Source organism: Bombus vancouverensis, chromosome 17 (genome assembly GCF_051014615.1).
Source record: "Bombus vancouverensis nearcticus chromosome 17, iyBomVanc1_principal, whole genome shotgun sequence".
NCBI classification, from domain to species: Eukaryota; Metazoa; Arthropoda; class Insecta; order Hymenoptera; family Apidae; genus Bombus; species Bombus vancouverensis.
In genome coordinates, this window is record NC_134927.1 from 2,023,961 (window position 1) to 2,048,488 (window position 24,528).

The window sequence follows — 24,528 nt, forward strand, 5'->3', positions numbered from 1 at the left end:
TTGTATAGTTCTCTATTTCTATATGTTTGTGACATCCACCAAAGAGATGATTTCCTTTCTTTGGTCTTTGGAATATGATGCATCAAAATACAGGAGGCCGCTACCAACGCAAGAGGTGAACTCATCGTAGTCGCGGGATGAATTGAGACCCTGTTCTTCGCGACTGGTCGTATCCTCAGTTTCTATACGGAACGTAGATACGCATGCAAATGGCGTTGCAGTACGAGAGATCACACGAACTTTTACCCTACCGCCTCAAAGTGTAACTTGCTGCAATCGAGTCTTCTTAATCGTTTGAGTCCCAGAAGTCATTGAAGAAACAGGATCGAAAAATCCCGTACAGCATGGTGGCGCTTCTCTTAGCGATTGTGAAGAGAACCAAGTGACGCAATAGCGCTCGTCGTATTTGTTACTTTATGAAATACATCTATATTATTATACGTTGGAGATGTAGGGATGTTACGCCACGAGGCTTACTACAGGCTGTATTTTCTAACCGTCGCTTGCGGTCCTACAGTGTCGCAGGCAGACCGTCTTATCTGCCCGCCGGATCATATACAATGTATCGACGAGAGCATAGTTGTCGTCAAGCAGCGAGCTCTAGAAACGTCGATTTTTGACCGTTACGCTTTTCACACAAGAAGAGGCATACGTGATCATAGGCGCGAGCGGTGGCGTGATCCGAGCATAGTGGGGGTCATCTTCCAAATGAGACAAAGGAATAATCGAAGGGCGATCAGTTTCTTCTGACGAGTCAAACGTGACACTTCGACAAATCTGACGAACAAACGAATTTATCTAGAGATATCGTAAAGTCGAGTCAAATTTCTGTAACATATTCATCATATTATTGTAAAATATATCATTCTATGTTAACCTGTTAATACAGTGTTACATTCATTAAACCACCTCTGCTATCTTAACCGAAACAGGGGAACGACTATTTCGCGGCGTCGATTAACATAATCGTAGCGAGAATTTACGCCTCTCGCTGACGCGTTTTCCTAGCGACCGCGTCTCTCCGCGAACGGTCGTAACAAAGGACATCGGGCCATTCTTTTGGAATTTTGGGAAGATCCCCAATACTTTGGTCTAAACTATTTATTATAGCTGTACTTAAATAATAGAACTTAGAAGTAGTAGTTGTGATACTATCTGATTATGTTTGCCCGAGATTTGTGACAGTGGGCTTGGGTTCGAGATGACACAACTGGTCGCCGAACGTAGCCACGGTCACGGGATGAACGCTTTTACTTAACAGAAGAAGTACCAATATTGAGAGGTACACGCTGTATTAACAAACAAGCCCTGAGCAGGAGCAATGACGGCTCTACGCGGGTCTGCCTAGTAACGGCGCCTGGAATATTGTTGATACCTCGGTCAATATGCAGTTGACAAATGTTATCGTATCAGTCTTTTATTCTTGTGATCACCTTACAGAGTTTACACACATCGTCTTGTCAATCAGTCAGAAAGATACCGTGCGTCACAGCCAACGTCACTTTGTGTTTCAAAACATATTCAATTGTACAAAGAGTTATACCGTTGACCGCGGATTCATTTGAACCTAACAACATTGTCTTTACTTTAAGAGTGTCTAATAAACACGTTAAATTGTTAAACCCTGTTAAATCAACACTTGTACACATAATTGTAAATATAATCTGCATCGTACAACAACGATGGCTTGTCCTAACGAAGATACGCAACGCGCCCCCAAAACTAGCGACATATATATGCGTACTATTAGTTTATAAATATTTCAAGTTTCGTTCAATAAAAATTATCGAGAAGATAACACTGAAATACAAAATACCGTCAGTCATCTGTAGCGTTCAAATGTACTGGGACCTTTCGACACAAAATCTAAACAGCATGATCGCGGTGCTTGGGATTCAAACGGTTGAAGCGTAAGGACAGTTCGAGAAAGCCAGGATAGGCGTATAGATTTGTAGAAGAAATGCGTGTATACTCGTTCAAGATTTATTACAGACTAATGGTAGAAAAAATAATTAAAGTTAGGATAAGCAATATTTCGAAGAAGGAGAAAATTAAACATCTACAAGATAGTGTCCGATTAACGGTTCGCCGGAAATAACATAATACAGCGGACTGAATTTAAGGAAAGGAAGAAAGTATGTTAATATAAAGTATCCAAAAGATTCTGCGTCGTTGGATTTATCATGGTTATAAATGATCGTTGTTCCTTAACCTTTTTCTAAAAACCCGACGACTTTATAATCGTATTGCTGCGTTGCGACAGGCGGATACACATCTAAAGGGCGTGCCATCAGAGCCGTTTAAATCGATCGATAATGAGAATCGTTTGTCTTCGAGCGAAGAAGGCCAAGGATCGATCGTTCCGTGCCGAAAAGATCAGAGTCAAATTTGAATCATTAGAGCACTTGTACAATTGAAAATTGCCTCACAATCTGCTAGAAGCAATCGTTTCCTGCTTCTACGGTTTGCTTCATCGGTTGAGCCACGAGTTTCGAATTGCATCAACGTTTCATCTCACGATCCGAAGGCGAAATGTGAAATCAGGTCACGGAAATAGGGATGATATAATGACAGTGAAGACTGATGACACAAACAAAACAAACTCACAGTATTCCTTGGAGACGGATGACATATGAACAAAAGGCACTGTTATGGTTTAAATACAGCAACCTTCGACTAGTTTTTCTGGCTTTAATCTTATGCAGCGGAAGAAATTTAATCATATCCTATTCTTGAGTTCAATTGGTAGTAACAAAATACCTTGATAGTTTATAAGCCCCACTTTACGAATGAAAACATCTTGTCTGACTTTTACCTGCCACAAACACTCGGAAAACTAGTTCTTCAATACGTACGAAACTATATATTTTTTTATTAATGTTATGTACAAGTACCTCTTTTAAATAAATAATAGAATTTATATACAAGATATCTGTACATTTTCTAAAGTATGCCATGACTAAAAAAAGTTTGGACACTACTGCTAGAAATTAAGTCTTCTCAGTTTGTCGGAAAACCCCAGAATACATGTATAAAAACTGTTCTTGTCTCGATAATTCAAAGACGTTCGAATGGCATTGAGAACGGGGTATGAAAATTAAAAAATTTTAGTTGACTAAACTGATCGCTGCCGACAATACGAAATCAAGAAACAAGACGTTATGCTGAAAAATTATTTGTCGCAATAGCTATGCCAATATGGCATAAGAAAATTTCAAGTTTTCATAACTTTGTCCGATAGCCAAATAGCTGAGTGCAGTTATCAAGCGTTCTTCGGCAAATATATCTTCTCGCATTACAGTGCCTTTTTTCTGAACGTACGGTTGAATTAAAATGAAAGTAATATTAAATTTTTCTTCATCCATCCGTACATAATTTAAAAATTCTTTTGGTTCGTTTTGCTACAATTCCTTTAATAATGCTACGTGTGAAAATATATCTTCTGCGATCAGCCAATTCCTGACCATTTTTTCTATTTACACGGAATCTCTTCCTCTGCAATGCACATAGCTACCGCAACAGCAATTTTCCTTTCGAAGACAAATTTTTGTAAGGCCATTTCATTTCGATGTCAGAACGGACACCGAATATGAGTAGCAATCACGAGGCTCATAGTCGGTCTCGTGAGATCTAACTTGCATTGTATTAGGCCTCGTCTCGAGATATATTTGCAGGAAAATCTCACCGTAGAAGGCTCGCTGCGAAATCATCCTATCGACGAGACCACTTGACACGAACAACGCAATTGGTTTTCATTACCACTTGAATTTGCGCAGTGTGCATTTCAGGTGAGTGTTTTGCGCCGTAAACATGATCTGCTGTTTAATTACCACTTTAGTGTGATGCACATACTTCACATTTTGTGTGACGTAGTACATTTCTGATTTTTTTTTACGTTTTTTTGTGGCCTGTTTGTTTTAAACTTCCGTTCCGATATTTTTTCCTCTCGGTTTCTATTTATTCCCATATTATTTTCGATTTTTCCCGCTATCGTCATCCCACCCCTTACATTCTCCGCCTCTCTTGTTCACCATTTCTAACCTCCCTCCATGTCCAGCATCTCATCACCTACCTTTCGCTAGTCTCTCTTCTCTTCACCCCATCTTTCCCACATCTACTCCCATGTTTCTTTTTCTCCTCCATACACTCTATTTCCTTTCCTCTTTATCCCCCAGTACTTTCTTGCTTTCACCTCGTTCCTTAACTTGAGGCTTGACACTCTCTTTCAGCTGCTTTCATCCATCACTTTCCCAAGTATTCCGAAATTCCTTCGCCTTTTACCTGTTTATAATATAAACTTGTGCAAAAATCGATTAGTATTTATAACAAAAATTAAGAACGATTTATAATTTTCAATATGGAATTTTTCAAGATATGTTTACACAGTCATGTTCGCTGTTTAAGAACAGAAAACTTGCCCATTGACGCAATTCCATTATCTTTAACGGTAAGGACTGTTTTCATCCTATAAATGTGGACCAATGCCCGGTAAATATAACAAGGATCGGATATTTTTGGCTGCTACATGAACCCGTGAAGATTCATTAAAGTCACAATGCCACGGTCACGCAATTCAATTCAACAGCAACTCAGTCAGCTCAATTCAGCTGTTTGGATTTATCAACGGATGTATGGCATTATGTTTGCGAATTTCTAAATCTTACTGTTTAATCTCTTCTCTCGTCGAAGTAAGAAAGAAGCTGAGAATCATGTTTTAATCGTTGAATCTTGCCTGTATACATATACATACGTTATACGTTAACATATTAAGGATTAATAAGCACCAAATCCCCACTTCAGCCTGATCCGCAACTTCGTTTTGTTGACATGCGAGCCATATTGTTGATAGCAGTATGTTTGTGGGCTGTGTAAAATGTTTCAGGGAGTAAACTGCCCAACGTCCGCAGTAAACTCTTTTAATAAAAACGTAAACACTTATACAGATTGGGGATTTCTAAATAGAAGTTCTTTGTATCGCTCGTTATGGTGCAGATCTTTAAAATAAGATATTTCTTGCATTTCCTTTCAACGTGGTTGTTGCGTGGTTGGTTCCTGTTTTTCTGTTATCCTCGAGTCGTCGACCGTAGCTGGAGCAATTTTAATACTCTCGTCGATGGTACTCCGCGTACTTCTGCAACGGCAGACAGCAATTGTTGTCTATTGCGTGATCGCCTTTGGACTTCAAGATCAAGTTTCGTCGCCGAGACAATGGGTATATGCGCTTCGCACCGTTTCAAGTAAAATAGTTTCAAACCTTCATCTTTTGAATCCTCAATTTTGTATGCGCTCGTAAAGATTTTACTTGGCGCCCAAAGGCGTTTAGTAAATTTGCACTTGTGATACTGTGGGCGCCTTTGTCATTTTTGCGTATCATTAAAAATAACGGTGATATCTTTTTGTAACAGAGTTAGTGAGACACCCTGTATATTTCATTAAGAGTGCTGTCTTAAAGTTTAATATCATATATACACATATATCACACATATACATATATGTCTCTTTTAATATAGCATCTTGGCAGTAATAGCATCTATCTCTATATGTTGTTGTTGCAAAGATTAAGAACGGTTTTCCAGTTACGCATAGTATTTTCTAAAAGATTGTAAGGTGTATTTTACAGTGTTAAAATATAAAATGTGGTATCGAATCGTATGCTTTCTTGCAATCGATATACAAGACATTTCTTTTTCTTTGTTTTTGATAATTGCTCGGTTGAGGCTACCGCAGCGGTAGCTTTTGGTTGTGTGTGTGTCCGCAGATGAGTTTGCTGATACACAAAATTATGTTTTTACAAATCATATTTTGGCTGCATTCTGTACATCTGCTTGGTCACTGGATGACATGTATGTGATTTCTTCTATAATGTAGTATGATAGTGTATCTGGTGCATGTATGAACCTGTTAACGTAGGCTAGTAAAAGTGCATAAGTGCTGATTAACATATTATAACAGTAGTCGTGCATATTATCAGTTGCGTGATTTTGCAGTTGCCATATTCGTATAGCATAATCTCTGTTGATGGCTTCAAGCTCTTGATTTTGCTGTCACTGTGTTCTATCAGATTAGACCATATATTAAGCCAATGCATGTAAGCTTTCTGGTGTTAGTGTCGTAGAATAACTTTCCATTGTTGTTAAATTGCTTGTTTTGAGTCGTTCCAAGGATCGTTTTTACCTGATCACGAGTGTGTTAAGCTTTTGCCTCAATGTACCCAAAACGTGGCAATGATTTTTTCTCTAAAGCTGATGTTGCGAGTGTATTTTGTATTGCTGTTTTATTAAATCTACAAGTTTCTACAGAACCAAACTGCGATTACCATTTATGTATTCTGTTGTTCCATCTATTTCCACTCTAAAGTCTTCTATTCTGTTTCATAACCGTTTTTGTCACACGGGTATATTCAGTCTGTGATTCGTCGTTTGATTTATGTGTGATTTACGCTCCGACCTGCATGACTGCTGTGTACGCAGAGCAGCAAATTATTGTTTGGATATAGCGATAGTATGTAGCTATGGATTATTTTTGTTTGGCTATAAATAATTTAATTGTGTGAAAAAATACCTCTTCTTTGGTTAATATCTGGCTAATAATCTATTCAATTATCGTTAATAATCGTATCTGCTACAATTAGCTCTTGATTACCTAACTGCGTTATCGCGTCTGTATTACTTGTTTGTGTAAACTGTTCGCATGATGTTCGTGATCGTTTGGTGTGTGAGTCTAAGGGGTCAGACACACGTAGTAGCGAACGTATATTAGTGTGTAGTGCACGAATATGTTTGTTGCTGGCTGTGTTAGCTCGTGATATTATTAATTTATATCTCATCCCTATCTTCAATGTTTGTTGTTATCCTAAGTTCATTAATTACTTCATGTTTGACTTTTCCCTATTTCATCTTTGCTAATGAATTTTCTCGTTATGATTGTTCGTCTTTGATTTGTTATTCTCTGCTCATTAATATGAGAAAGGCGTGGAGATGTGCTATTATGTAATATGATCAAATTATTGTTTCGTCGTTCTCGTTTGTCCATTTCATTCTTTGATTAATTTGGAGTTGAGAGGTAAAAGCATTGCCAGGATGTGTTTGGTTTGGGTTGTCGTGTGTTGATTGATTTGATAAATGTGGGTTGTAGTTCGTGATGTATTCCTTTGTATATCCTATCTATTGATCCTCGTGATAAAAGATGGTCTTTTCGTATGACTCTCCGCTGATCTCTTAAACGTTGTCCGATGGTTGTCTTGAGGTGTTAGGTGGTCTAAACTTCAGATGCTTTCATATGTCGCACGTAGCGTAGGTACAAGATTTACAGTGCTCACATCCAGTGCAACGTTTACGAAACTATCGATCACCGACGATGACGACGATGACATCGGTGACGGTCGGTAAGGTGAACTCATCTAACGCTCTTTTCACTGGCAGCTGCCAGCTCAAATATATATATACGTATACATAATACATAAATACAATGTATTGTTCGACGGTATCTCGCCTACTGAACTCTACGTCGCCGATGAAGCGCATGCTGGAAGCCTAGCACCGGCTCCAGATGTGTCCCGGCTATCGTCGTACAACCACCGAATATCATACACTTTTATTATCATTGCTTTGTCATAAACTGCTATAAACTTTAATCGATGCAGATAACTATACTCTATTCAACGAGAAAGGTCAGTAGAGGTAAACAGGACGATCACGTGTTAGACGTCTAACAGATGCAAGGAACATGAGTTATTGACTGGCGGATGTTGAGTCGAGGGGCTGATTTACCTGACTCATTGCTAAAGCTTCTTTAGATCTCTCGGGCTTATGACACGGACTATAACACTGTCAAATGTATCACGAAACACGGAAATAAATCTGCGTTGTTTCCATCATCTGAAAAAGGACTGACTTTAAACAAGGTATATTCGCTCATTTATGAAATACAATATCAAACACAATATCATTTATTGTATTACTTGTTTTACGTACGTATATAACTAGTTAACGCAACAATTTTATTCAATCCTATTCATTTCAGAGAATCAAGAATTTCAAGAATTCTATTCGGAAAATAGTAAAATATTTAAAAGTCTGCGGACTCTTCTCGTTGAACAGAGTTGCATAGCATTGACCTTTGAGCGAAGCTCTATTAATGAATAACATTTTACTTACAGTAGCGCAATCCATAACCCGAGCTATCGATCAAGGTATACACGCGTATTCGATTGATTTTCAAATGCATTTTTCTTGTAAACGAAGCTTTTAACGTAATTCTGCTATTGATTTTCATCTCATTTTCAGCTATAATATATCTTTCATCTTGCTACTACCACGGATTACAATCCACCCTATATATATACAGGATTAAGTTCCCAAATGGTGCCACCTTTATTTTGATCAGTAATACGACCTTTTTATTTCAACACTCCGAGGACATTTGCGCAGGCGCGTACGCGTTTTGCCAACTTTCAAGACGAGAAGAAAACTCCCCACTCATTATGCTCCTGTCTTCTTCTTCTTCTTTCCGGCACGCAATGTGAGGGTGGCGTTAGTCACACACAGGCTGAGATACGTGAAGCAGGCCACTTGAATATCTCGATCGTTATTGGTGACAGAAAAAAATGTGTCACGATAAATTTGCATGGTGTCGGGTAGCACGTAATTTCATGTAAACATTTTTTTAGGTAAACATGTATAGGTCATGTGAAAATCCACTTAATGATATGATAATGATACGAAATGATATGTACCATTTTATGTACCATTTAGTGGAGAATAATTTACTTTACGTGAGCGATCGAATACTTTATTTTATGCAATGGCGATTTGTTAATGTACCAGTACACTGCTGCTTTAAATATCCGAAATGGTAAGCTTGAGCGTCGATGCATGATCTAAAGCGTTATGAGAGGAATATCACGGCATGTCGAATTCGGTTCGGATTAATAGGGGGTTTTTATTTATGGAGAAAATTAAAGCAGCAAGTGTACGATGAGATACCGATAACCAGAGAAGAGATGAAAGAGCGTATAACGAGAGCTTGCCTCGCCCTTAATCGGAACAAAATTCGATATGCCGTGATATCACTCTCGCAACGCTTTAGATTCTTTCTCTTTTTTATCATCAATGACATTCGAGATATTCAGGTGTCCTGTTTTGGGTGTCTCACCCTCTATATAAGGAGTCGGACGAAACAGAGACAACGTGTAGCTCTGAGGTAGGAGAGGATAAAAAAAGTTTCAATGAACGAAATTAAATCGTTCAGAATGATAAATAAGCTAATGTATGTTTTAAGTGTAATTACAAATTTTTTTATGTATATCAGCCTTTTTGTTTCCTACGAAAAAGTATTACGGCACTTGGGTTGAAAATTAATTAATCTAGAAAATATTTTAATTTTGTATAACTTACCGCATAAGAAACAAGGGAACATGTGACGCAGTACTTTTGTTTATGTTGTCCTTGTTTTCCATACAATAAGCTACATAATATTGAAGTCGAAATGTTTTTTAAAAATCATTTTCAGACACAAGTAACGTAATATAATTATTTTAGAGAATTAAAGATAGAGGTGACATTCAGTTTCGCCTAGCAAAGTTTTGTTTTATCTTCTCCTGTGTCGGAGATATACTTGACGTAGAATATCCTGTATATTGTATAGTCGAGAATCCAGATTCAAACGTTGTCAATCGGAATTTTTTAGATGTTCATATTCAAATTCCTCGTAATTACTAATTTTTCCGCATATTGAAAGGCATTCTTAGAAGATCCTTCTCCAATTGTAGATTATGGTTTGTTGTTTCGTCTTCAAAGTAAATAGTTTCCGAAGACAAACAAAATGCAAATGGCTTAATTATATAATTGAATAGCATTTGTCTGTTGTAAGTTAATATTTAGCATCTATCCGTTATATTTCTGTATTATATATTGAAAGAAAGAGATAAAACACTATGGGGGAAAAAATAAGAAATCTTGATTTCAGAGGTAACAAAAATTCCTCTAGGAGAGTTCAGTCTTTCATTTACCGTCTCACGTACAGTGACGTGGATTGACGGGATTTAGGGAGAAAAAAACTGGCATTACGAGACCAGTTCGCGTCTTGGATCTAACTTCTATCTCCTAGTTGGATTTCCCACTTAAGCTAAAATCAATAGCGTGCGTCGATCTGATAAGAACACCAACAAAGATGCTTTCTCCTTCGTTAGCAGTAGAGCTTTTTACGTGTACAATAATACATCTATTTCAATTAGCAATTTAACTAAAGTTTTATTTTAATTCAACGAAAAAATTAATTATGTAACCTAACTCGAATACTTTGAATACCTCACTTGTCGCGAAGGACCAAATATTATGATAAGCAGACAATTTTTCTTAAAATTAGATGTTTCAAAATTCCAAAGTCATCGATTTTCGACGGCACCAAACATTTTTATCATCATAGTATGACAATTAGAGTGAAACTGAATCTGGCACACTATAATACTCGTGACTTTTACGTGACATCGAGTATGAAATATTCGGAAATGCTTGGAATATGCGAACGATAAAATAAGTACTTTAGGGAGATTTACGAAGAGAAATTAATTTTAAAAAGCGTTCAAAAAATTTACTTTAATACATTTTTTGAACGATTCCTTGGCCTTCCTTATAAATTGCTGATTAATATTAATACATACAGTTTTTTTCCTATTTCCCGCTACCATGGAAATATCTGCATGAATCGTTACTTTAATTAAATCCCACACAGAAGAGATTAGAGGCGCAGAATTATCGAACGTACAGAGATACCGAGTATCTGCATCACGATCGATTCAACGTTACGAAAACTTTTGATCCATTACGTGACAGACTATTGATGCATTGTGCATCGGACATTCGTCATTCGAATCCACATTCGCTATTTTTGAAGTTGGACAACTTCTTTTAGCAGCTCTGGAAATTGATCGGTTTCTGCATATTTTCGAACGTACAAGAACTTGTAACGTTTAAACATCCGATAATGTTGTCACCACCATCATCTGTACTTTATGATTGACTGGTTTAAACGATTTCGGGTTTCCAGTAAAATAACGCACGTTGCGTATTTAGTTGTCCATAGTTGTCAAAAGTAAATTCATCGGTAAATAGAGTGTCTAATAAATGAAAATACTTTCATAGAAAATAAATCTCTCTCTTGATAAAAAGTAACAGGATTCTAAAAGTCATTGCTTAATTGATGTTTCACGAACCCTCTCATGTAACTCATCCCATAAATTTTCTATGAAATTCAATTCAGGAAAAATTGATAAAACGTGAATATAAAATTTCTAGACACCCGATTGTTTACATTATTTGAATCTTAAATTCGGTATCGTTATCTTAGTATAACGTAGATATATTTTATATTCGCATTTTACGCGCACTTTTTAGAAAGTTTTCGCCAACTCGAATACTCAAAATGTTCCCGTGCAGAATTACAGAGCTCCGTATTTCAAAATAAGTTGTGATCGTTTAACTTTTAATATTTGGTTTGTTCTCTACCACACTTACTTATACTTCTTTTGTGCGAATTACAAATGCAATATTTATTGTCATTAGAAAAGATTGCTGCCAGTCAACCTCTTTTTTCTGTTTATCTTCACAGTTCTTTATAGCCCTTCTTCGACTTTTTTTTTTAGTCATCATTATTTCTACACGTTTCTCAGCATTTCATTTGTTAATTTTCATTCTACCATACTATACAAAATTCGTTCCGATTTTTTTTTATCAGATAGTAGCACTTTTGTTTAAATAAACAAATTAATATGTCGGAGATAAAAGAACACCGGAGCCTTTGGAATTTTGGATAATTCCGCAACATTGTAATCTAGAGTCTACTATAGCTGTAATTAAACAATTGTAGTTATTCCATCCGATTGTAATTGTTCGCGAGTTGTGATAACGAGCTTGGGCTCGAGGCGACAGCCAGTCGCCGAACGTAGCCGCGGTCACGGGATGAACGCTTTGTCTAACAAAGGTATGGAGTAATACTATAGCTCTCCTTAAAAGAAATATTCGTGGCGGCACGCGACAGTAAACATTCCAACGGTTTCTGTCCCGTGGCTCGCCACACGCAGACCCTATTCTTCGAGCAAATGATTGCCAGATGTCGATGCGTCTCCGCAGTACATGTTCAGCTAGCTTGAGGGCCCGTCATAAATCTTAGGATTTAGTTGACTAAAGTCCTTCAAACAAACAGTCTTTGTCCCAGCTACGGGAAGATAGGAGAGACCTATTTTTCAACGAACGGCGTCTCTCACTAGCAACTTTCCCTCGGGGACGGCTAGCATTTTTTTCTAACCACCGATATGGAGATTGACCAATTAGCAACAACGCCAAATTCCCTCACCTTCTGAACGAACCCCCTTCTATCCTCGACGAATCCGATGATCTCGTGTCCTCAGACACACCCCATCATAGTTTTCCTCTGCAGCATCATCGCGACGGAGAGTCATTCTCTCGTGAGGTCGTATTAGCGAGTTACTTAGTGTCTGTACGCTCGGTGGATATTCCACGTTTTCGCAAAGAGTCCGACTTAGATTTTTGTGAGCACGTACATCTATCATCCCGTTGACCGCGGATTCGTTATTGAACCTAAGACCAACATCACTAGTATCGCGAGTGTCCAACCGCCGCGGTTGATTGTCGAGTCGATAGTATCCATACTCGTATTAACAGACCGTACCTTCGTTATAACACGACGATGGCCAATTCCAATGAAGATTTATCAAACGCCCACAACCCAGTTCCTGACTCTTCTCCGACAAATATAATAACTTCGTGTAACATAGTTCGAAACCATATCGTTCATTCCGCTGTTTTCGCTGTTTTGGCACGTTAAGCGTATACATTGATATTCCGGGTGTTGAACATTATTTTCTAGAGCTGATATTTTGTTTTCCAGGTAAGGAGATGATTTTTTTTCTATTATGTATACTATATCTAGTCTACTAAGTGTAATTAGCAGCCTCAGTTTTGCAATTTTCTTTGTATATTATATACATTGCAATCCAGAAAACATTTCGACATGTTCGTCGTTAAGTAGCGATCAATCAGCTGTCGATCAGTGCAGACAGTAAATTTCTTTTATCTGCAAGTTCAATCTCTTGACAAATCAAATTAGAAGATGTTTTTCTACCTTCTCCCTCGGCAAAATGTCTGAAATTCCAACGCAGAGAAAAATACGGCTTTGAAGCTACTTCTCGAAAATAAAATGACCCAAAGACAAGCCGCTAAGGCTTTCAATATTTCAAAAACGACGAATGCGAAGACAGGTACTCGTCGAATGCACAGATCAAGAAAATATTAATTATTTTACCTGTGATATATGTAAAAATCAAATTTGGATAAGACTGTGTATTCTAACATCTTTTTTTTAACATTGTTAGTCATTTAGAGTAAAAATCTACTAGTTACATAATTGATCGGTACTGGACGGCAATTTTTCGTTTCCTGCGAGTTACAATATTTTTGTATTCTTACAAACGATTAATTCTCATTGTTGAATTTGACGAAATTAATCTCCCTCCTCTTATTACGCTTTATTTGCACTACCAACTCATTTTGTTAATTTTAATTTCTACCGACTCTATCCTAAGATAAAGCGAACAATTTGGAGCGATCGATACTGTTTTTCTCCTGATTACATTATTTACAACCATCGTCATAATCGTTATTATTCACAACCAAGGAAAAACTGCCACACGACCAGCTCGCGTAAATGCAAACTCCAAACCGTCGACTTTGCTTGTATTAGCATTATGTGTTAAATGAAAGATAAAGACTGAGATAATTTATCCAAATCTCAAAAATCTTTTCACTTTCATGAAAAATGAACAAAATTAATTTCAAAGCATTAAAATGTGGCTTGTTTTTCTGGAGAATTCAAAATTCGTAGCTGCTCTCTTTGGTTTTTATATCTACAGGGTCATCCACCTAAAGGTGGATTTATTCGTTCAAACTGACAACAGTTGTGTCATGATTCCGTCTAGACAGACATGGAACGTGCATGTAGCTCGGAACCCACACGCGCCAGACTAAACGAGAATAGCAACAGTGCAACATACACGCAGGGTACTACAATCACGTGCGGACGGCAGTGCAGTTATATACTATGGAGTGAGAAAGTTTCAGAACTTTCCTTTAAGTTACCACAAATAAAGAAATAAAGAACATTTAGATACGTAAAAGATTCTTTCGTGTACAATTCTGTTGATTATTGTTAAGATAAAAATGTCAAATATATCACAGGGTATATAGTTCCCTTTATGGGTAGCAAGTTTTTGTGAAATTTTTTTGCTAGACGCTCGAACGCTCGGCAAACGTTCGGCTTTCGCGTTGAGAACTTGCTATGCTTCCATTCACTTGCCCTTAGAATTGTTGAGACTAGTCGTGTCGAGTGTTTTTCTATCAAATGAAACGTGATAATCGTAAAGTATTAAATGTATCTCATCGTAAATTCCTCCGTATTCCTCAACAATTTCAAGAAAAACATCAAATAATCGTTCGTTAACAAAATGTGAAAGAGTTTTCGGAAACGGTTGACACCATACTAGCTCACAATCAATTCTGTTTTGCTTTCGATGTAGGCTAATTCTCTACTAAAGAGTAGGAGTATAAAGCAAATCATTCTTATTTCTATTCTAAATAGGAAGTTATATTATATACGAATATTAATCGTCGTAGCTTTGTTTATTTTCACAATGGGCGAGTACAGCAAAAAAAATTACAGAAAGAGGGGAGAATGTCAAACTCTATCGCTCTTGCTCTGTTTATACTTTCGCACGTTGCTCTACGACCCTCAGGGCAGACTTCCTCGTCCGCACTCCGCTCCTCGCTTCTGCTGTTCATTCGTCCCGCTCTCATTCCGCGGCCGCCAGACCTTGTTTTCTTTAACCTACTATGTATATGCTAGCACCATCTCGTTCGGTGGTATGAAAGCAGCATCTCGCTCGAGATTCAAATGTCACATAATATTCGTCCTTTGGCAATTCCTCGTCGAAGAAAAGCCAACGCACTACGATCTATCACAGATATGTTATCTTTGAAATATCTACAGTTCATGATATATATATGTACCGTATATATTATACTTATCGTAACACAAAACCAAGTTGCAAAAAGTTTCCGTCGCCAACGTATGTGGATGGTAGGCGAGAACACGGAGCGATTGTAGTTGTCGCCAGGGAAGCTTAAACATAACGCCACTCATAAGAACTAGAAAAATTTACCGAATGTCCAGCTAGACAAATTGTAAAGTACGAATTAAATAGTAATGAAAGAAAAAAAACTCACAAGAGGCACAAGTCGCTGTTCTCCATACAATGAAGAAAAGCGTCTTGACCTAACTCAATTTTATCTTCCTGCAACCTCACGGAGCTACGGTGAAAAATAAGCGCAGCCGCTTCTGTGCACTTTTTCCTGTAAGCTACATTTCGCTACAATGCAATTACAATGCAATTATTTGCATTTTTACAAACGTTACGATCCTTCCTCTATCTCGTTTGGGATTATTTGTTCTTAACGTATTCGACATTTTCTTTTACATCTAACTTAAAAGTTATCAACGATGATTTTCTGCAAATTCACCGGTATTACTCGACTTTGAATCGCTTTGCTGCGTATGTCTCGAGTACGAGGATGAGAAACAGAGAGACATAGCGATACATTTAACAAAATTCATACTTAGACAAACTAATTTTAGAAAATAGAAATCAATTTAAATACAGCCATGTTTGGTATCATTATCATTGTAACAGTAAACTAAAAAATTTAGAAACTTTATTTTTTTGTTGAGACGATTACTGCGCTGAATTAAGTTTTCCTTCGCTTCCAATATGTATAATATCCTAATTGTATACAGGGTGGTCCACTCAACTTGCACACTCCGAATAACTTTTAAAGTATGCGTAGTAGAATAAATGTTTTTATACAAAAGTTGCATAGTTTTGAGCGGCACTTCATAAGGAATATGCACTTTTCTTATACGCGAAGGTGTTTTGGTGACTTCAAGGTCAACTTTATTTTTTTAAGCGGGGTCATATTTTTTAATGCATTAATCGAAGCATCCCAGGATTCTCTATAAAAATAAGAGCATTAACTTATTTATGAAAGACAACGTAAACACAAGAATATCGCTTCTTTCAGACGTCAAATTTGACAAATTAATGTTGAAATATCTGCTAAACTAATAGTCTTTCGACACAAATAGGTCAATCCGTTTTTGTACAAAATGTGCAGCCGGATCGACTTTGTCCAAAACGCGTTCACGTGCGGAAACACTAATCGTGCCAAATTATGTCCCTTTCAAAACCATTCAACCTGTACCTGAAATATCGTTTAATGCTATCGAACGCAAGCGAGATATTTTAGGTGATAACGTTATATAGGACACCCTGTCCTATGTACAACATATGTACAATGTATAAGATGTAAAAAATATGTTTTAATACAAATATACTTTTCTACGCCTTGGAATTAGCGGAGGTTTATAAAAACAGCTTGGTGCAAAAGTGACCTAAACTTTAATATTCAAGATCAGCTTTGTTTATTGCAACGTATTCTATTCGTCAGAAGGGGAAAAAGTCGGTGCGTATAATTTTGTAATAATTTGAAATTATGATGTTAGATGCTTTATTCTGTTCAGGTCGCACTACTTTACGCATTGTTTCCTCGTTAATATCTCATTATTTACATTCTATATGACTTTAAAATGTAAACGTGTAAATAACGTGGTGGTAAGAGCTAGTGGAACTTTAATAGCTTTTTTCAAGAGAACCATCGGGTCGCAACCCACGGCTCCATTGGCAAGTTTGATTCTCGTGACGAGTAAAATATGGCGCAAACAAAAAATTTACCTTCAAATTTTAAGAGCAACCGAGTATGTGGAATCTCGCTGCGATAATCGTGACACCTACTTTCCCAACACCCTGTACATACATGCAACCACGGTTTGGCTTTGGTTTCAGGGATGAATTTGGCCTCGAAATAAGCAAACTCGCCATCCCCTCCTCGTTATTTGAAATCGCTGGCAGAGTGGGAGATTCGAGAACGAGTGGAGTCCATGAAAGCGATGAGACATAAATCTTTATGGTCGAACGAGCAGCGACGACGTTTAGTAGAAGAAGAATAGAATATGTATAATGTTTTCTCACTCCAGCGATGTTACTATATATATGATATTACTATATATATTTATACAGGACTTATATATATTTGAGGACTTCACGATCAGTTACATATCTCGAAAAGTACGTTATATGTCACTCGTTTCTTATTTTTCAGCTGTTTTCCAAGTCATTTGAAGATCAGCTTTGCTGGTTTTAAATGGAAAGTCTACCTTTTCTTCAGAGATTCTTATTCTACTGGAAGAAAGAAGAAACTTTTATAGGAAACATTTTTTTAGTAAACCTTACCTTGAAAAGATATTTATTCGATTAAAAGTTTATTTCAGTTTTTGTTATTTCCAAAGTAACGGAAGGAAAATTATGCAACAGAAAGTAAGTTCCTTTAATTTTTCTGGTCATTATTAGCGATAAGGTAAAATCAATGACAATGTGCTTTTTTACGACATTGCTTTATTTTAAAAACAGTTGAATTTGTAAATGGATCATACTACTGTTTAGAACAAGATGGAAAACATTTGGAAAACATTTTACGATATTTCGATTTTGAGTAACTATCACCCAAGTTAACCGACTTTGATCCGAATCATAATGAAGCATACAGTAATATCCAAATAAGGATTGTCGATTGAAGCTAGATAAACGAAGATTGAGTCTTTAAATTAATGTTTGAGTAAATTTACTTTCCATCTTCCTCTACTTTTGTTTGACAGAAAATAGTCTTTTTAAGTTACGATTACTGAAGGAAGGCTTTCCTTCGTCTATGTCATGTCACTGTATAAAATGTTTATTATTGCTTCTCCCATTATTAACACCGCTTGATTATTATATGCGTATTTCCTTATAATTTTTCTAAGCAAGTTTAAATCTGCCTTCTTTCTTGTTATCAAACTTAATTCCGATTTGTCCGCTTCTGCTGCTTCGTTTTCGTCTTCTTCTCCTTCGTTTATTTCTTCGCTTATCTCTTCTTCTTGCTCATTTTCTGGAATACCTTCATCATCGTCAAACCTTCCTACAGGATCTTCATCATAAATGCCATATTCATCAACTTCCTCCTCATTGTAACTTTCGTTGGAAACATCTCTGATTCTTTCTTCAATTTCCTCTCTTGAAGCTGTTTCTGCTCTACGAACTCGCACTGCGCCGAGTTTATATCGGCTCTTAAATTCGGCTAACCATCTCTTGTCTCCAATAAGCGAACTTCCTTCCTGTTCACCACACAGTTCGATTGCTTTCTCTTGTATTAATGGATCAGTTAATTCTGCCCCTATTGCTTGTTGATCCAGGATCCACGTATACAAACGATCTTCCACTTCTTCGTTCGAAGATCTTCTTCGATTTTTATGTTTTGATGAATGGCCTCTTCGCTTTCTAAGACGTATCAAGTGTTCGTTATCGCGACAAATACTACGTATGACATCTCGCGAAACTCCATACTGACGAGCTAAATATTTCACTGACACCCCTGTCTTCAATTCTTCAACAATCGCGTTCTTGTGTTGCACCGAGAGGAAAGTTCTTCTCTTCCTTCGGTTTTCTGACATGATTAAAGAAAACACGATACTTCGTAACTTGAACTTTCCGCGCCGTTTTAACTGTCTCGTACTGCTCGATCAGTACTTGTCGAGAGACTGCGACCAACCTCAGAATTGTAGGAATTTTGTGCTCCGATTCAGGTAAAAACATTTGTTTTTCCGAAAAAATATTCATGTGACCTCGTCAAAGAACATATCGCTATTTTTACGACAAACACAAACGGCACCTATTCATCATCTAATTATTTGATGTAAATGTATACTACCCGACTGCGATAAACATGGAATTTTTCTTTAAATTTGATAGTCTTAATTATCCGTATCTTTTATTGTTTTATATTTGTATTCACATCGGCAGTTTAGGGAACGTTTTAAACATTTTTGACTAAATATTCCGTGTATTATTTATAACTTGATAACAATATACTAGCAATAATGATAGGCTGCGACAATGACATAACTCAGAATTTGAAGTTTTTCAGTTATTGATATAGAAAAAGTGGATCTTTTTTGTACTTCTTGCTGGTAAAGCCTGATAAGTGAGTTTCCAAAAATAAGTATATGAGGGCAATTGTACCGTTGTCTTTTGTTTACGTTTGATACAATACAAAATATTCAAACTCGGTTTCCCTAAAATCGTGATTCTTCAGTCATGTCATTCTTGTGGCAAATACTCATACTACACTCATACTACAGTAATTATAAAAAAATAAGAGCGTTTCATCCATCGCTTAGATACCAGGACAACAGGTCCTGTGTCTTGTTCTATCCTTTTTCGAACAATAACGCTGGTCGTCCGACCACTTTATGATTCGCCGTTATCTCCAGCTTCTCGTTCTTTCTGCATATTCTCTCTTGTCCCGTTCGAGAACAAAGCCAAGCCAAACAGCATACCTGTATCGACTGTACCTGATTCGTAGTCCGCGATACACCGGTCTCGAGCGCACTGCTTATTTCGAAGTGAAAACTGTACATATATAGTGGCTCATGAAAGCATTCGACTGCCTTTCACAGCAGACTAATTTTTCTAAAGCCGCGCCAAGCGACTTGAGTTTTTTTGGCAAGTTGGAAGGATTAATTGTCCAGACGAAGGGAACAATGCAATCGATTGCAATTGGAAAGAAAAAAATTAGGATCACTCTTTACGATTCTTTTGCCTGAGCTTGTGATGAGAATTTCAACAACACATTTTTAGCAGTTATGTCAGCTATGTGCTGACAATTTCATCGTGGCTAGAAGCAAAACCCGTTGAAAAACAGTCAGGAATGACGAAAATCGCGGTTTTCTGCGATATTTGTCCTGTGATTGCAATAAATCTACACTTTTATCCGTCTTTCGATGCCTGTTGCTTGCTTCCACATCAATCTATTTCGACTCTTTAAAATGTGTTGTTTAAACTTTTATTACAGGGCCGGATAAAAACGTTGTAAAAAGTAACCTCTTCCTTCTTGCTCATCATCTAGTCAACTAGTCCTTTTAGCCCATCAAGAAAGTTCGAGTCGTTTGGTCCAGCTATAAAAAAGTTCTTCCGTTTTGAGGAGTGTTCGGATACCGTCGTGAGCCGCTGTATGTACGTAAACGTATTTTCAATAATATGTGTCATATTGTTTTTTCAGGATCTTTCATACCACAAAATTATAGTCTTCGGGAATCTGCTTCGGTAAATATAATCTAATCATTGATTTTATTTATTTCGTATTATAAACCAACAATAAAAACTAACATATAAAGCTTGCGCTGGAGTAACATGTACATGCGGGCATGAGAAAATTTTCTTATGGAAAAATATGAACAAGAACGTTGCCAATTCCGAACTGATCAAAAGTAAATAAAATAATCGGCGGAAGATTACTCTACGCGTGAAAATTAATCGGAAACGTAGTTTGCTTCCGAGAAAAATAAATTTGGCTAATAAATTAGGCCAATTCTTAGCTAAACACGTGGAAACATTATTTTCTTATTTTTTCGAGTCAACTCTGTATATAATCGATATTTTAATCAAAGTAAAAATAAATCGCGATAATACAAAGATAAATGATAAACTGAATTATTAGATATAACTCTAACCTATGGTTTAATGTAATCTCCATCCTAACACATAGCCTAAACTGATCTATCGTAATTTAATTCAAATCTGGATGGAAGCAAAGTTCTGTAAGAATAATAGAATATAATCTAGCGTGTGAATTATTAGATAGGAATATGCGTGGCAAATAGAATGAAAAGCGCGCATAGATTATGAATAGTTGCAAGGATGAGAAAAGTATGTGAATCGCAGTTGCGACAAATTATATAAGATATCCGCGTAAAAAGCACAAAATTGTAGTAAAATAACACATTGCGTAAACCTTTTTATTGTAGATTCTTAAATTAGCCTAGTTGGTATCAAGTTATATTTAATGTGTATTTAGCAATTATCAGTTCTTTGTTTTCGCAACCACATGTGTTCGCTTTAATTTCACACGATAAAGAGTATCTTCTTATAAACAGTGCACTCACCACAGCTTTTCTAGTATTACTTTGATCAAGAATTATTCAAATTTTCAACATTATCTGACCAATCACAAATATCGCGAAATTGATGTTTATAAGAACAAAGTGTTGGAACAAAATGTCTGTTGGAAAGGTTGTACCGAGGTTGTATATATAGACAAGTCCCTTCGTTCAGGAACGTAGCCTCTGGAAAAAATGTATGTTTACAGAAAGCATTTTATTGGCGATGGGTGAGTTTGCCGCTCGTGATACAATTTCCTTTGCCCGTACTTTGTCTTTTCTCAGTGTAGAACCAAACTTTGCTTTCTAGCATTGGAATTTACGGAATTTTGCCAGTTGTCACAAAGTTTCCGTGATCTGAAAATCGTGATAAGTATAATTTCTTCTCATACAAGCAAAAGTATCTTTTTTTTGCAAACTTTAGACAGTTCTGGTGGCGGAATCTTATAAGAAACTTGTCAAATCTCTCCCCTGGCTCTTGTTTCATTAATTTTCACAGGTATCTCTCGTATATTTGACTTTGCTTAGGAGAATAGTACTAGTCTTCCACTGCAATTTTGTACATGTCGACATCTGTATCTGCATCTGTATCTGTGTATCAGTGTTAAGAGTGTCATGGTAAATTTTCTGGAACAAGTCTGTATGTTGGAAAGTTGTTCTTACTCGTTCTGGCTTATCTATATTCGCCGCGAGAAGATAATTTCTAAATGCTCTTTTCCATTTTTCCTACCGCAAAGAAAAGTTGAACCGCCTTCACACTCAATGGTAACCAGTTGGTCGATCCGAGAAATCTCGGCGATCTGCAAGGATATTGCTTCGGCTTAGGTACCATTTTGCATTAACCAAATTATCTACATATAGTGAGTTATGTTTCTACTCATAGGTACCGTAAGCTTATCATTTCACCTGTACGAGATTCTATGTCGTTTATTTAATACTAACATTTGTAAATTTATCTCTTCCATATTGGTCAATGGGGTTTGTTTGGTGTAATTTCTGTTTTGACGTATCTGGGTATAATTTAAATTTAATAAAATATTACATAAATATATATATTATATAAAAATATAAATAAATTATCTAAATTAGCAAATGAGTGAATGTACTTGATATAGGTGTAAGATATCAAATAAGTACTTGGAGAGTGATTTTGTCACAAATGTCACAACGTCACATTTTCTCACAATTGTCGTAATGATAACTATTTGTGTATAATATTTTATGAGTACATATATATAATTCCTAGATTAATCTAACTACGACTGTTATTTTTGGGTAATTATGTAAATAAACAAGCACTTACTGTTTATTGTTATTATGTCGAGCCTTTTAACTCTAGAAAACAAATTTTCACTCACTTATATGCGTACAACGATAATATACGAAACTACAACGTCCAAATTTTTCTTCCTTTACCGCCATTTATTTTTTTTTTTTTTTCTGTGATAGCAAATCACAATTATGGCAACAGTGGCAAAGCATTGTCTCTTTCTCTGAATCAGTAAACTGCGTATACACGTCAATGCAAAACTTTATTTCGGTGCGGTTGGCGTGCATATTCGTCGTGTAAAACAAAAAAATACTATTTAATATAAAAATGAAAAATTTCTAGTAAGAAGTAATATAAGTGACATTTAGTGGTATGTTCCCTTTATACATCCAGTAAATACATACATTATTTGTCTTTTATAAAAACAAGAGTTTGAGAAAAAGAAGGAAGTTTGATTATTTGGACTATTTTCTTTGCTATATCGGCTATGCTCCGTACAACGTGTATTACTTTTTATAAATTGAATTGATTATTTTCCCAAATGCATCGGCTATTTCTCTAATTATCTTTTGGTAATTTTGAAGTTTTCAATAACGATAGCTTTTTCCAACAACGAATTGTCGATATTTTATCGAATAAAAATGTAATCCTTGCCCGTTTTGCTTTACTCTCTTCGTAAAATTTATAATAGGAGCATTTACCCTGCGGTCGACGTGTTACTCGTCGTTGCTTCGCTTTACCGGCGCACCCCGTAAAGGATTTTTGAAACTGAACTCCGCAGTTAACAGGTTAATTATTATTAGTGGCGTGCACGTACTTTGATCCACATTGGCGCTTGCTGCGTCTCGAGTTACTGCCGTCATCGTCCTTGCAAAAGTTACATTATGCGCTGTCTCCATACCTGACAGCTAATAGAGTGAGTGTACGAACAGAAACGCACACTGCCCCTTTACTTCTCAACCTCGTACATCGAGTCACAAAGTTCTATATATGAACGACACTCTATCATTACTACACTAGGTATACTTAATTACAAAACTGGTAATTTGACGTGCTCAAAAGTTTCTAGTCACTTTGTGTTACGAAAGAATTTCATGCTTTATCTCGTAATATATGTATATGGAAATTGTATAGAATTCAAACTACCCGTCAAGCGACATTTTTACTTTTGTTTTGTTTTACCGGCAGTCATTTGCTGAATAGAATAGATCACGAGAGAAGAACACTAATTTAAGATCGATTCTCAATTTTCCAGGTAAAATTTGTAAAATTTGTAGTAGATTTGTTATTAACTGTTATTGTATTTAATTTCATTATTCTCAAAATAAACTCGATTTTCCAGAATCGATCGTCCGATTTAGCCTAAGCATTCACGTTATTACATATATACGCTAAAATTGAATTTTGTTAATACTTTGCGCCTCTAAAGTTCTGGGGTAAGCGTCGCGCGGTCTCTCACAATCCACTTAACGAAAGCTAACAATCACCGCCTTGCCCTTTCCATGGCCAGATCCTTTAAACAAAGTCTCGATTCTCTATTTTTTATTCTTTGACATTGCAACGTTCAGTATATGTCTCTATGAATTTATCCTTCGTCAAACTGTTTCACGCATCCTCCAAACAGCTCGGCTATCGGCTTTGCAAAAATTCGCTCAAGCAGCCTGCCTTCGGCCCAGTCATACATTATTGCAAGCCCAAATAGCGGCTAACTATCTGCCATTATATCGACACGAAGTTGTCGCTAACATAACAGTGTTATTTTTCATATTTTGTAATAAAATTTTCGTATTAGGAGTACGAAGGCCAGGTATGCAGTTGATTAGATTTGTCTCTTTTATCGTACCTCGTTTGTATCTTCAAATTTATTTACACGCTGTGTTGCCTCTATTGATAGGTGTTCAATGGTTCAATAGGTGTTCAATATTTCGAGTCATTATCGCGTTAAAACACCCAATTTCTCGATATTTCTGTTGCTATTTATTCCAATAAATGTACATGTATCAAAAATATTACATTGTTCATCATTCCATTGGTTTCCATAAGACTGAAAGACTCATCGTGTAAGTGTGTTATTACAATACAGTGACTAGTATGAGTTACTGGCA

At 36.5% G+C, this 24,528-nt stretch overlaps 2 protein-coding genes across 2 annotated transcripts in view; both read right to left on the reverse strand.

The window, feature by feature from the left end:
- The window catches only part of DIP-lambda (Dpr-interacting protein lambda), a 385,266-nt gene that overhangs the window by 70,380 nt on the left and 290,358 nt on the right, over positions 1–24,528 (reverse strand). The gene's annotated exons all lie outside the window — the stretch shown is intronic.
- Positions 17,887–21,985, reverse strand: LOC143303871 (uncharacterized). The gene is made up of 2 exons (XM_076625966.1): positions 21,884–21,985; positions 17,887–18,702 (listed from the first exon to the last, which is right to left on the reverse strand). The coding sequence occupies exons 1-2, from the start codon at positions 21,983–21,985 to the stop codon at positions 17,887–17,889; spliced, it is 918 nt and encodes a 305-aa protein (XP_076482081.1).